Source organism: Sitophilus oryzae, unplaced genomic scaffold, assembly GCF_002938485.1.
Source record: "Sitophilus oryzae breed Bouriz unplaced genomic scaffold, Soryzae_2.0 scaffold_1494_pilon_pilon, whole genome shotgun sequence".
NCBI lineage: Eukaryota > Metazoa > Arthropoda > Insecta > Coleoptera > Curculionidae > Sitophilus > Sitophilus oryzae.
Window position 1 is genome coordinate 4,811,589 of NW_022146163.1, and position 13,578 is coordinate 4,825,166.

At 30.7% G+C, this 13,578-nt stretch overlaps 2 protein-coding genes across 3 annotated transcripts; one reads left to right on the top strand and one right to left on the bottom strand.

The window, feature by feature from the left end:
* LOC115877551 lies at positions 1 to 4,957 on the top strand. Of its 2 annotated transcripts, none has more exons than XM_030893788.1 (4): positions 1 to 80; positions 139 to 449; positions 504 to 612; positions 3,294 to 4,957. In XM_030893788.1, exons 1-4 carry the CDS (start codon positions 66 to 68, stop codon positions 3,474 to 3,476), a joined length of 618 nt encoding a protein of 205 aa, XP_030749648.1. In that variant the 5' UTR covers positions 1 to 65; the 3' UTR covers positions 3,477 to 4,957. The 2 variants fall into 2 exon arrangements, with proteins under 2 accessions (XP_030749648.1, XP_030749649.1); XM_030893789.1 differs by having other exon boundaries at positions 3,310 to 4,957.
* A 4,211-nt stretch (positions 4,958 to 9,168) lies between these two features.
* LOC115877552 (neuroguidin-A) lies at positions 9,169 to 12,496 on the bottom strand. The gene is made up of 3 exons (XM_030893790.1): positions 12,362 to 12,496; positions 11,650 to 12,175; positions 9,169 to 11,074 (listed from the first exon to the last, which is right to left on the bottom strand). Exons 1-3 carry the CDS (start codon positions 12,368 to 12,370, stop codon positions 10,707 to 10,709), a joined length of 903 nt encoding a protein of 300 aa, XP_030749650.1. The 5' UTR covers positions 12,371 to 12,496; the 3' UTR covers positions 9,169 to 10,706.
* Between the last annotated feature and the right edge of the window lie 1,082 nt (positions 12,497 to 13,578).

Consider the following 13,578-nt stretch of genomic DNA (forward strand, 5'->3'; position numbering starts at 1 on the left):
GTCAGATAATATTTTGACATTCTTTACCACATTTTACAGTAAAAATGACGCTTTATTTTTTTTAAATGCCTCCTTTTAGGGTAAAAAGAATTTTAATAATATTCCTTTTTCCAATTATCTTTGAAACATTTATTTCAGTTAGAAGGAATCAAAAATAAGCCCAAAGATCGACTCGCATCTCAAATTTTGTATTGCAAAAAAGAGTACAATGAGAAAGTTAAGATAACAGACTGGGAAAAATACCTGGAGGAACGTCCAATTGATATAAATCCATACGATCCGAACTGTTTTCGACTGCACAACTCTCATTACCATCGATTGGGGAACCAGGAACAAAAACCGCTTATTTCAGAGACTCACGATGCTATGCGCGCTTATGATTTAAAATCTAGGAATATTGCGCAAGGATCATCGGCCCAATCACTTATCAATTTCTGTTCATTTAATGAGTACAGAGTTTAAGAAAGGTTTTAACTTTGTTTTTAACTGTTGCTGTTTTGTAGTTATATTTGCGAATATACTAAGAAGGCCTGTCCAGAAATATGCGCAGAAGAATACCTTAGTACTATGCAAGAGAGCTATCAGTCTCCGTATCCGTATGAAATGAAAAGGGTTAGTAAATTTAGTGTACAGACTAGAGATGAGCAAAAAATCGCAAACTGCAATTCAATCGTAGCAATTTTAACATCGTAATCGCAACCTGCGATTGCGATTTCTTCTATTTGCGAGTTTCCATTTAGGCAACCAGGATTAGTAGAGCTGCGATTTGCGACTTTGTTGCGATTTTGCTGTGATTGTGATATTGTCAACTGGCACCGTGATTTCTAACTGCGTGTTTGAATTTTTAGGAGTTGCGATTTGCGATATTGTTGCGAATGTAATTTTGTGGTCTATTGAAGCATTTTGAAAACTGCTATTGAATTTTCTCTGATTTTATTTATTTATAAAGAAGGTATTATTTTTCTAAGACCATGATCATAATATACCGAGTGTTTTTCAAAAGTGGCTCACCCGTATAACTTTTTTACTTTGTCAGATAAAGAAACGAGATTTGGTATGTTAGTATATGACATAAATTAGGATTGATTGATGTATTCAATTGTTTTTGGTCACTTCGTGTTTCACCGGAAATGACTACAATTTTTGATTTTTAAAAGACACTCTCGGTATTTTTTTTTTACTTTATTCGCTAGAAAAAGATATTCTGAATAGAATGACATATCATATGTCAACTTTTGCAATTTTCGAATATGGTTTATTTGAAATTGCAACATGCGGTTCATAACGACAATTTGACTCGAAATACCAAGTGTCTGGTATCAAATTATTTGTAAAAAAATGCTTTTTCGAAATATGCTAATGAATAATGAGCCACTCTCGTTCCCCTAAAAATTGAGATATGATTAAAAATACGATTTAGGCATCTTTTAACCGGCCAGGACAACGCACTAAAAACATTAGATGATTAAACCGATTTTTCCAAGACTCTTGATTAAAAATTAGTGTTTTTAACACAGCCATGGCACTCTAGATTGAAATTTAAAATAGAATTTTGATTTTTAAATGGTACCCTAGGTATTTTTTTACTTTATCGATAGAAAATGACACTCTGAATAGAATGGCGTATCATATGGCAACTATTAACATTTTCGCTTAAAGAATCGTATTTTTAATTTTCAATATAGAATGTCATGGCTGTGTTAAAAACACTAATTTTTAATTAAGATGCCTTGGAAAAATATATTCGATTGTCTATTGTTTTTCGCGTCTTGATCTGGCCAGTAAAGATGGTCAAATCGTATTTTTAATCATTTCTCATTTTTTCAAAGGGTGGCTCATTGGCATCTTAGATTGGCATATTTAGAAAAAGCATTTTTTACGAATAATTTGTTTTGGTAAATATTAAAATCGCAATCGCAGGTTAGTCGCTGCGATTTCAAAAATCGCAATCGCAGTTTTAACTGCGATTGGAGAACCGCAGTTTTGCTCATCTCTAATACAGACTTGATCATCATAAATCTGTGATGTGGATTTTAGCATATAAAGGCGCAGCTAAGCAAAGCCTATCCACCAAATTTAGTCGCGATCTGACGACATCAACTTTTGACGTTTCTTACGTCAAAACTGTCACAGTAGCACGTGTCGTACACGGTCAGGTTGGTCTTGGTCCAATCTACCGAGGCTCTTCGAGCCACATCTACATTCCGAGTTTCAACCCCCTAGCTCGCATAGGAACCGAGTTACGACGCTCCAAGGTCGTTACTATTTTTGTGACGCTTGGCACCTTGGCGTGACGCTAGCTCGTGAGTCGCGGCCTTGAATTTTTAATCCCATCGTGCGTAAAAAAGTTTCACTTCAATAAAAAAGAAACTGCTTTAACTGTCTACAAAGATTAACGTTATTATTTCTTCGATTCTTGTTTGTGGCCTTTGTTTTACACAACAGACATTTAATTTGTTGGAAGTATGATTGCTTGTCTCATATATCATAGAGTACTAAAACTATAGTATACCGGGTGCGTCTCAAAAGTGGCTCACCCCTATTATTATTTTTTCAGATAAAAAACGAGATTTGTATACGACATAAATTAGGATTGATTGACGTATTCAATTGATTACGGCCACTTCCTGTTTCACCGGAAATGACTACAATACTTTGAATAGAATGACATATTATATGTCAGCTTTTGACATTCTCGCTAAAAAATTGCATTTTAAATTTCAATCTAGAGTGTCATGGCTGTGTTAAAAATACTAATTTTTAATGAAGGAGCCTTGGAAAAATAGATTTGATCGTCTAATGTTTTTGGTGTCTTGTCCTGGCCAGTTAATAAATGCCCAAATTGTATTTTAAATAATATCTCAATTTTTTCAAACGAAAGGAGGATGGCTCATTAGCATATTTGGAAAAGCTTTTTTTACAAATAATTTGATGCCACACATTTGATATTTCGAGTCGAATTGTCGTTACATTTATGACCATGGCACTCTAAATTGAAATTTAAAATGCTATTTTTCTTTAACTGAATATATCAAAAGTTGACATATGATATGTCATTCTACTCAGAGTGTCATTTTCTATTAAATAAATTAAAAAAATACCGAGGTGCCATTTAAAATCAAAGTTGTAGTAATTTCCGGTAAAACAGGTGAAATCTCGTTTATTACCCGAAAAACTACAAAAATTATATGAGTGAGCTACGTTTGAGAGAAGATCGAAAGATCGATCCGAAAGCCAAGATCGTATCTCTGTCATTGATGTTCATTGTGTTTTTTACTACTTTTTTTACTTAGTTAAGTATGCTTGCAGTTGGAAATCAATATAAAAAAATGGCAAGTAGAAACCTATGTAAATTTTCCGACGATAATTTCAAGGCTTTTACAAAAACACTACAAGAGCAAAAAGGATATTGTCACATGTCAAATCTATTAAAGGATGACATGAAGAAAAGAGAAACATGTAATCAATTAAAATAAATATATTTAAAGTAAATTTTCACATTTTTTTTAGAAAAATTAAAGCTAACTGGCTAGAACTAATACTATTTTAAATGATACAATAGAAATTTTGAGCTTACAATTTTTTGACTTCAGTAGCTTAATCTAAATTTGGGACCTAAACATGTTATGAATTACTAAGAGCTACCGAACACTAAACATTTAATAACTATATTTGAATACATAAAAAATAACGTTAAAGATAAAAAAACTTAATAACCAAATAATGACAAGTGTAACAAAGTAATGAAATACCGTACAAAAACAACCTTTATAACCAAAACAAAGATTTTGATTCTGATTATCATACAAAATAGTGTCGAAATTCAATGAACAAAATAGCGTTTGATGAAAATTAAAAAATAAATACATAATGTAACCCTAACTATATTAAAACGATGAAAAAATAACTTATTAAAGAAAAGTTTAGTAACTTCATAGAAAAATATTTTGTCAGTCTAGTATTAGAAATGCTTAAATGCATTATCTAAATTACTTTCTTAACAACAAATAACGGAAAACACACAATATACATTTAAGTCTATTTAATTTATATCAATTGTTAAGGTAATGGGGTTTTTAAGCAATTGAAACAAAAACAAAAGTTGAGAATTTTCGAAAAAATACAGTGCAACCACTTGTGTTTGAACACTGGCAAAAGAAATCACCACATATATTTCTTGATACATGTAGCTTTGTTTCATAAATGTATTATTTAAAAAAATGTTTGTCCGTAAGTTAGAGTACATAATTTCTGTACCAAAATAAAGATGTTGCACTGTACATTTTACAGCACATCTTACATAGAGGAATCAGCGAAAATCCGTCGAAATTTTCAAGTATTTACTTTCACATTTCTACCCAGAAAATTGCAAAAATTTGATATATGAATTATTGATATCTCAACCAGAACCCCTTTTCTCTCACCGATCCCGTAAGATTCTGGTATTATTTATGGATAATCCATACTTTTTTCGCCAGAAAATGTCATTTTAAGTGCCCCTCTTCCCAATTCCACATAGAAAATTTTAAAAATCCGACGTACCTACATCGTACAAGACCCAGAAGGAGCCGTGTCATATACTGGCTTTTGTCAGAGCCCTGACTTTATGATGAGTTATAACCCGCTATAACTCAAGAAAGGGGAACACACAATTAGTGATGTTGGTAGCGAATATTTCAATTCGAATTTTGCAGGAAATTTCAGAAATTTCCGAAATATTCGGTCTCAAAATCGCGAATATACGCAAAAATCCGAATTTTGCAAGAAATTTCTTTTCAAAATTCAAGACATTGAGCAAAAATTTAACGAAAGTGTATCAAGTATGCCGATTCTTAAGTCAGAAGAAAAAGAATGCTTCTCCGCCTTACAAAATAAAAAACCTATGGTTCTTGAACCAATGCATTTTGCCGCGAATCTCTTGGACCCCTGTTTCCTGGGAGAGCACCTTAACAATGAAGAACACATAGCCGCTATGGAATTTATCAACAATCATCCTCAGTTTGTCAATAATAAGCCATTTTTACAGATGTAACAAATTATTGCGCCAAATGGGTTTATGGGCTCTCGACCAGGGTTTGGAATGTACATGTTAAAAATGTAGACTGTCATAAGTTGGTGGCAAGCAATGTGTAAAAATACTCAGTTGAAATATTTAGCTGTTGTAGTTTATGTAACTTACGTGTGTAACTTTCAAATATCAAAGGTTTGAGGTGAGGTTTTAATAAGTTGAAGCTTTAAAAACACATAATGTATTTAAGAAAACAGAAGAAATATAGCTTTAAATATAATATTTGCATCATATTATCTCTATTACACCTCATACAAAGGAAAATTATTCATAATATCAATACATAGTTTATTAACGTCGTTTTCATGTAGTTAATGAACGGGAAAAGACGTAGTTTTTGAAGAAAAACTACACGTAGTTAATCAGGTAAATTACGTCTTAATTAACTACTTCCGAACCCTGCTCTCGACTACGTTTGGATGTCAGTTAAAAATGTAGACTGTCTAAGTTGGTGGCAAGCAATGTGTAAAAATACTCAGTTGAAATATTTAGCTGTTGCTCTGCTGTCTTTACCAACGTCGCGTCATCTGCAGCCACAGAGAGAAGTTTCAGTACTTACAGTTTTATCCATACTAAAAAAAGGAATCGCTTAACTGCACAAAGAGCCAATAAAATAATGTTCGTAGCTCATAATAATAAATTATTACTACAAAAACAAAAAGTGGATATGGAGCATGATATTCAACAACATGAAATTCCTCCAGAACCACTAGAACTCGTGGAGGTAGAGGTCCATCCTTCAGAATCAGAACCAGATGATACATCAAATATATCTGATTTGGAAATAGAAACTGACGAAAGACAGTACTACTACTACTACTTGTGTTTTACGTTTTTTAAATTTATATTTCGTGCTTTTTTGTTTTTTTAATTCATAGTCATAGTTCGTGGTTTATGCATAAAATACAAATGTTACCAAATTATTTTTGTTATGGGTTATGTTTATGACTTTTATGGGTTATGTATTGTTTATTAAAAATATAACAACTAATATTATGTTTATTGTTTTTTTTTCCACTTACATGTTGGTATCAAATGTCTATCTAATTTATTCCTTTATTGTATCGACAAAAAATATGTAAAATTGTAAAATTTCCTAATATTTCATAAATTTCCGAAAGTTTCAGAAATTTCCTGCAACAATCAAAAATTTCTGAAATATTAACATCACTACACACAATAGATCTGTAAGGTCGCGGCGATTGAACCCCCTCCTAAACATTCTACAAGATCCAGACAATCATTATTCTGAGTTCTGACAATATTTTCAGTTGTGAAAATAAGGAGTTGCGCAGAAATAAAAAAAGCTGTTTACAAAACATCGCAGACAGGTATTATACATGACTGACAAACATTTATGAAATCAGAGTTATGATATCTGTTTGTAACGAAAATATTTTCGTTACATTTTTTTCTTTTTTGTTTTTTCTCTATAGTACGGTTAATTCCACTTCATTAATAACATTCTCTAATGACAGCAAACAATTGTTCATACTTGTCTTACTCTAAGGTTCATACTGATAGACATTGGTTCAGTATTAAACGTACAGTATGTCCCCGGATTGTCTTTACAAGAGGAAAAACTTTTTTATTATTGATATTTAGAGGAAAACGCATTCTTCATAAACATTTTTGCTTGTTCTAAAATGGTTAATCCGGTTTATATATACAGACAATCCGGGGACATACCAAAGTTTGGACATACTGTAGATAAGGTAAATTATGACTCTGCTTACTCTGCATGTAGTTGCATATTCTTTGATAGTTATATAGTTTTATTTCTAATTTTTGTATTATACAGTGAAAGCTCTCCTTGCGGACAGCTCCAATAACCGGCCATCTCCCTTAACCGGCAAAGTTTTCTGGAACCGAATTTCAGCATATGATTTTCAATATTAAATGCTATCCAATAAGCGGACGCTTTTTTATACGGACGCGGACGCTAGATTATTCCGGTATGCGACTAAAAATCTCCTATAAGCGGACGCGGAACTCTAATAACCGGACAATTTTCCATGTCCGCATACATTATACTCGGTAATTCCCCGTTTTATATTAGGTTATATACCTAACTATTAATTATATATATATTAATATATTATACTAATATGGTTATATCTAGTATGCATCGCGTTTGTGTTGATATTTTATCGTTAGTTCAGACAGCGCTGTTTTTGGTATAGTAGTTATTTTGTGAAGTTAAAGTTAAAATGGCACCGAAAACAAGAATGCTTTCCTTGAAGTAGAAGATGGAAATTGTTAATGTTTTAGATAAAGAAACAGTTTCAGTTCGTAATTTAGCAAAAAGGTTTAATATTGGAAAAACGCAATAATGTAACTACAGAAGAAAAAAGTGATGTTGAGAACTTTTTGAGTTTCAATGTAGAAAGCGGAGGCTCATTTGAAGAAGACAGCGCAAACGACTCAGAAGGTACAGAAATATCGGAAGAACCATGCAGTTCAAAATCGATAAATTCATATAGTAAAGATCTAAATATGTTGAAAAAATTTGCTAGGGATGATTTCACTGCATTTCAACATTTAAAAAATCTAGATTATTATGAAAATTGTACTCTTCAGCAAAAAATGGAGAGATTCCGCCAGACACACATTTTAGACTTTTTTATATTATGCTTATGTATACGTAACTTTAACATTTATATAAATTAAATTCTTTAAAAACTACATCGTATTATCTTTTTTTTTACTATTATATAAATGATATTGAGTCATAGGATGTCGTAATGTATGCATGTATGTACATATTATATATGTATATACAATCATTAGTATCATATTTAATTGTATTTTTATATTACATATATTATTTCTTAGTCCTATCTTTTAAGCGGACATCTCCCATAAGCGGAAAAAATTACTGGAACCGTCAGTGTCCGTTTATGAGAGCTTTCACTGTAAATTTCCAAAAGTAACAAATCTTCCTCATTTAATAGTTTGAGGTCTTTGTAATTTATGTTATTTTTTTTCCAAATTTATACAAAAATTCTACCAATTCTACTATCATAAAATCTACTATGTCCATAAAACTGTTTCTAAAAGACCCATTTTTAGCTGTTTAGATAAAAATTTTAGGAAAATATTGGGTCTTTGACTATATACAGGGTGAGTCTTAAATAAGTGCAAATATTTTCAGGGCTGGTAGACCTCGAAAAAAGAAACATATTTTCTCTTTACCATTTTTCAGATAAGTCTAAAATAACCGAGTTATTTAAGTTTGAAAATTAAAAAAAAATTGTTTTTTTTTGAAAAAATTTTGAGAGCCACCGGATTTTTTCTATAATTGCATCCATTTTAGTGCCGTAACCATAGAGTAAAGCCGTAATTATGGTAATATAAGTGATTAAGAAATTACACCATGGGAAAATTTACGGTGAACAGGCAGTTCTAAAAAGCTTTCGAAAAATATACAGGGAAATTTAAAAGAAAATGCACGAATTTTCAACATCTTTTTTTGCGAAAAAAACCTCATAGACGTGTTCCTGGGGTCGAAATATACCACCCCTGAAAATATTTGCACTTATTTAAGACTCACTCTGTATAATCATAATTGTTCCTTTGGATATTTGGACATTGGTCGATCCAATGTTACAAAATCATGAGAATTCAGTTTTTGGCGGAAAAACATTTAGCGTAATTTATACGATGTACTTAAACAGCCGTTAAACGGTAGCCTACTAAAATGCCGTTAACAGATATTGTGACGTCGTTCATGTCGGCGGAAAGTAATGCCTAGCCTTAAGCATTCTGCAAGCGCACCTGTGGGTCAGTGGCTCAGGGTATCGCTTCGTAAGCGAATGGTCCGTGGTTCAAATCTCACGCCGACCAAGACTTTTTTATATTTTTTTTTTGCTTATAGCGTGATCTTATTGCATTGGTTTCACTCTTTTTAGTTGGATTGGTTTAGTTATTTGGCGGATTGGTTAGCGTGGTTATTTGGAGGGTGTTAATTCATTGGTTAGTTTGTTATTTGGTGGGGTTGGTTGATTTTTACTAATTTATATTTGTTTTTTATATTTTTTATCAGTGTCGAGGTTAGTTGCGTTGGTTAAGTTGGTTATTTGGTGGGGTGGATAGCGTTGGTTAGTCCTTATAAAATTCCTATATTTCATAAAGCCGTCAAGTGCGTCACATCAACGACGTCATACCTATTAACGGGATTTTAGTAAGCTACCGTTTAACGGCAGTTTAAGTACAGCCTAATTTATAACCCTCAAAAGTTAACTAGTTCTTAACCTAACCACAACATTCTAAAAGTTAGTTAGAGGTTATTTTAGTTTGCAAATTCTTTTTTTATTTTAGTTTGCAAACTAAAATAACCACTAACTTTTAGAATTTTGTGGGTTATACGTTCTTGAATGAGTCTGTTCCATATAAGCTGGTCTGTGAGCTTTTTTTTAACCAAGTAAATGTTAAATTATTCTCTTGATTCCTCCATGTGTGAGATATGCTCAGTATGTAAAAATAAAAGCAATACAAATCGAAACATGCCTAGATAATAGACATAATTATTATAATTATATTAAAAATAAAATTTACGATTTCTCAAAGATATTTCCATAATTTGGAATGAGTTTATCATTTTCATTGTAAAAAAATATTTAGACTTAATACCATTGAGTCCTAATTCCTTTCTAGTGTGAAGCAAATTCTTTGCTTTTCAAAAATTTGTAACTTCTACATATGTTTTAGTGAATACAAATATTCACAATAAATTTCTGCTAATAAAACGCAGAATTTTTAGATAAATACTAATAACCCCACTAAATTTAAGATACTCGACCATCAAAATAAATAGTACTTCTATTATATAACTATATTGTCTATGATTTAGGCATGTTAAATATCATAAAGTTACTTCGTTTTGCTACATTATTAACATTCATGTTGCAAAACAAAATCATAATTATCTCTTGATGAGAAGCATTATAAATCAGTAAAAATCTTTCCTTACTTCTCAATAACTAATATCTTAGATTATTAATTAAACATATTTAATTAAATTATTCTTCAAATAAATAATTAATTAAAGCAAGAAAAAAAAATGAACTTGAACAAGTTGTAGTGTATCATAGTAACAAATCTAAAACATTGTGAATTATCTTTTGGTTGTACTTAACCCATCATTAAACAATAAAAGAAAAATCTGGCTAAAAGCCATCTTTGAGCTTCTCTATATTGCTGTAAACTCTGTTTTAATATATTATGTAAATATCACTGTATTACTTTTTACTCTACCAATGAAAAACTTAAAATAAATCTTATGTCTAATGAAAGTACAGTCTGTCCAGCAACCATTTGTCAGTTGTTATGTTACTGGATAGGCTATATCTGTCAATAGAGGTATGAGATATAAAACATATAATCAGTGCATATAGAAGTACGCATTTACTGAAATATCTCACTTTACAGCTTAAGTAAAAAACTTGTTTCAAGAAAGCATCTATATAGAACACTTTGTATTATCTCTTAAACATTTTAACGATAAATTACTGACAATTGTGAAACTGTGAAATCATTAGACATAAGAAATTATTATAAATATGTTACTTATTCTGTCTCTAGAATAACACCCTGTAAAATTCGGTACATTTTCTACAATATTTTGTAGTAACAAATATCAGTGAAATCTCTTTCTTTTCATACCTTTCCCTTTTGTTTTAAATACTTTCCCTTTTCTTTTTCTACTGCCGGACTGTAGAGAACGGAAGTCGGTTAGTTCATCGCCAAGCGTGCCTAAAGTAGTTAACTGGCGTTTCCTATGTTTTTCTGATTTAACTACTGGCAACCTGGTTAAGTATTCCTCTTCGTAGTCTTGTCTTTCCTTTTGTTCTTTTGAAAGCTTTTGCTGTGCTCTGTTACCTTGCGTTATTTCCACAGGAGTATCTAGATATTCTTCACGAAGATCTTGTAGAATCGATGCCGATAATGCGTGCTTTTTAGATTTCTCTTGTAGACGTTTCGCTTTCTCTTGGGCAGTTTCAGATCCTAGAATAAACAAATTATTAACAATAAAGCTTCATTCAGAACCTCGCAATTAGTGGAATAAATTAGTGGTTTCAATTACACTTTATACTTTTTAGTTTACAATCATTCACAATATTTAAAAAAACACAATTAAAATTAACAGAATATCCTAGCAACAGCTTGTGTTAGTCAGTCATATAGAGAAAACCTAATATTTAGCTTATAAAACAATCAACTGTTGATTTCTAACCACAATTTCTCTTGACGGAGTTCTGAATGCTTACATCAATGTAAGCAAGAATTAAAGAAACAAACTTCTATACTAATTGAAATTGAACCACTAATTTATTCCACTAATTGCGAGGTTCTGAATGGCTACTCATATAATACAAAAAAATAAGTGCTAGGTATAAGAAATCAAGTTTTTTTTAAGAAAATAACACATATTCACAACATTTATTGAAAACTCTGAATGCAATTAAGAATCTTGTTAAAAACTAGATATCTATAATTTTAAATCTTCTACTCATGATGCTAACATAGCAAAATGAAGGTTCAGAGTAAATAATAATAGTGAAATAAATGCTTACTCTTACCTGTATAATGTACAGCAGATAATTTAGGAGGCACATAAATATCTGATTTGGACTTATGAGTCTTCTCCGTATCAGACTCGTTGGCACTATCGCTTTCTGAGTTTTCTAAAGTTTCTCCCATGTTCTCAGGGTTAGCTTTAAAACCCGTTGGATCATTCTCATTGGTTCCACTTACTGCTGTTTTCACTAGTTTATCAATTTGATATTTCAATTTATGATCAATAGGTCTGATTTTCTCCAAAACAGTTCGAATTTCTATTAGTCGATCTATGCAAGGATCACCTTCAATTTTTTCCCCGGAACATTTCCGCAAAACTACGTAGGTTAAATTAATCAAGTAACTTAACAACATGTTATATTTCATTTCTAGAAAGCTCAGGCCCTGATCCGTTGATAATTCTCCTTTTCTAACCTTTTGAATCATGTTATCAACAAGAGTGGCAACATGTTGGGCACTAACATTCATTTCGTTTAAGAGTACTAAAGCTTGAGGTATATCTTTGTAAGCCATTCTATTTTCTACTATCTAAAACAAAAAGAAAAAAAACTATTTTCGTATTGTTTGTCACATTTTTAAAATGTAGGGTTATGTTGCTATCGATTTTAGAAAAATTCTTTCGCCATTTTATTTTTCAAGCTAGAAAAAATTCTACCAATTTAAAGTTACGTTTCTAGGCTTTGTCCGTAAATAACCAGTAACGTAATAACTTACCTGAACCATGTTTAATTAAAATTTATTATGTTTCACTCAAAAAATCATTTGAAAATGTTTATAAACCCCGAAATATTTATAACAAAAGTTTCTGTAAAAATCCGATACACTACAAAAATTCCGACTTTTTGTGGGGTGGGAAATGATCGCCGAGAGACGTCAATTTAAAAAATCGCGCCAAGTTTAAATTTTTAAAAATGCCTCGTCTGATTTCAACATTTTTAATTTGAGTATCTTGTATGAAAAATTTGTTATTTTTGGTGTCTTGAAATTTTTTATTAATATTATTATACGTTTCAACTAATATTAGAAAGAATAAGTAGCACAAAAAGTAAAGTGATTTTGTATAAATAAAAAACAACTGAATTTAAACTTTTATTAACAACGAAAAATGTAATAATAGTAATATGATAAGAGGAGTTTCACATTTATAATTTCTAGTCATTATTCGATTAACATGAGTTCTATTAAGAAATGTGTATGATTCGGCTTAGTGAGAAGAGGATTGTATTTTTTGGATATAATTAATATTTAGAATAAAATAAAATTTATTTTGACTAAAACTATAAGGTACCTAAACATAAAAAACATTATTAAAACAGAAAATATTAAAGAAAAAAAAAACAATTTTAAAACAAATTAATAAATCAGAAATAAAAAAAAATATTTCCTTGCATAACAAATAGTAAAACTTAAGTACCAAAAAAGTATTTTAGAGATAAAAATATTAACATGTAAACATACAGGAAACTTTAGGTGTATAACGACTACCCATAATTATGTTATTGTTAAATGTAATAACCACAACCATAAATTCATAATGTGGATCACAAAACATTAAAAATTAACAGGGCAAAACTTATTTTTAAATCTTAAAGAGTTATGCTTATACTTCACAGACACATAGGTTTACTTTAAAAGCTATGATAGTTTGTTAGTAGTCCTTATCTATCAAAAATTTGTACCATATGCATCAAATTAAAAAAATAAAGAATAATGTTATTTAAATAATAAACATATATAATCTCAAAACCACTGGAGCTCTAACAGTGTAAATAAAAGCTACAAAATTTTTGTCTACAATTCTAACTTGTGTCCCTTCTATAAAACAGTCAAAGTTACTAGAATAACTACATTGTTTAAAGTTCTAAGTTTTAATTTACAGTAAAATGTGTCTTAAGTACCGAATTTGAGCTAAAGTCTGTCCAACGAGTTAG

Coding starts and splice junctions, on each gene's coding strand:
- LOC115877551 (XM_030893788.1), top strand. Junction 450..503: donor AATTTCTGTTCATTTAATGA/GTACAGAGTTTA, acceptor GCTGTTTTGTAG/TTATATTTGCGAATATACTA. Junction 613..3,293: donor ATCCGTATGAAATGAAAAGG/GTTAGTAAATTT, acceptor TTTTTTACTTAG/TTAAGTATGCTTGCAGTTGG.
- LOC115877552 (XM_030893790.1), bottom strand. Junction 11,075..11,649: donor ATCTGCTGTACATTATACAG/GTAAGAGTAAGC, acceptor TGTTTATTCTAG/GATCTGAAACTGCCCAAGAG.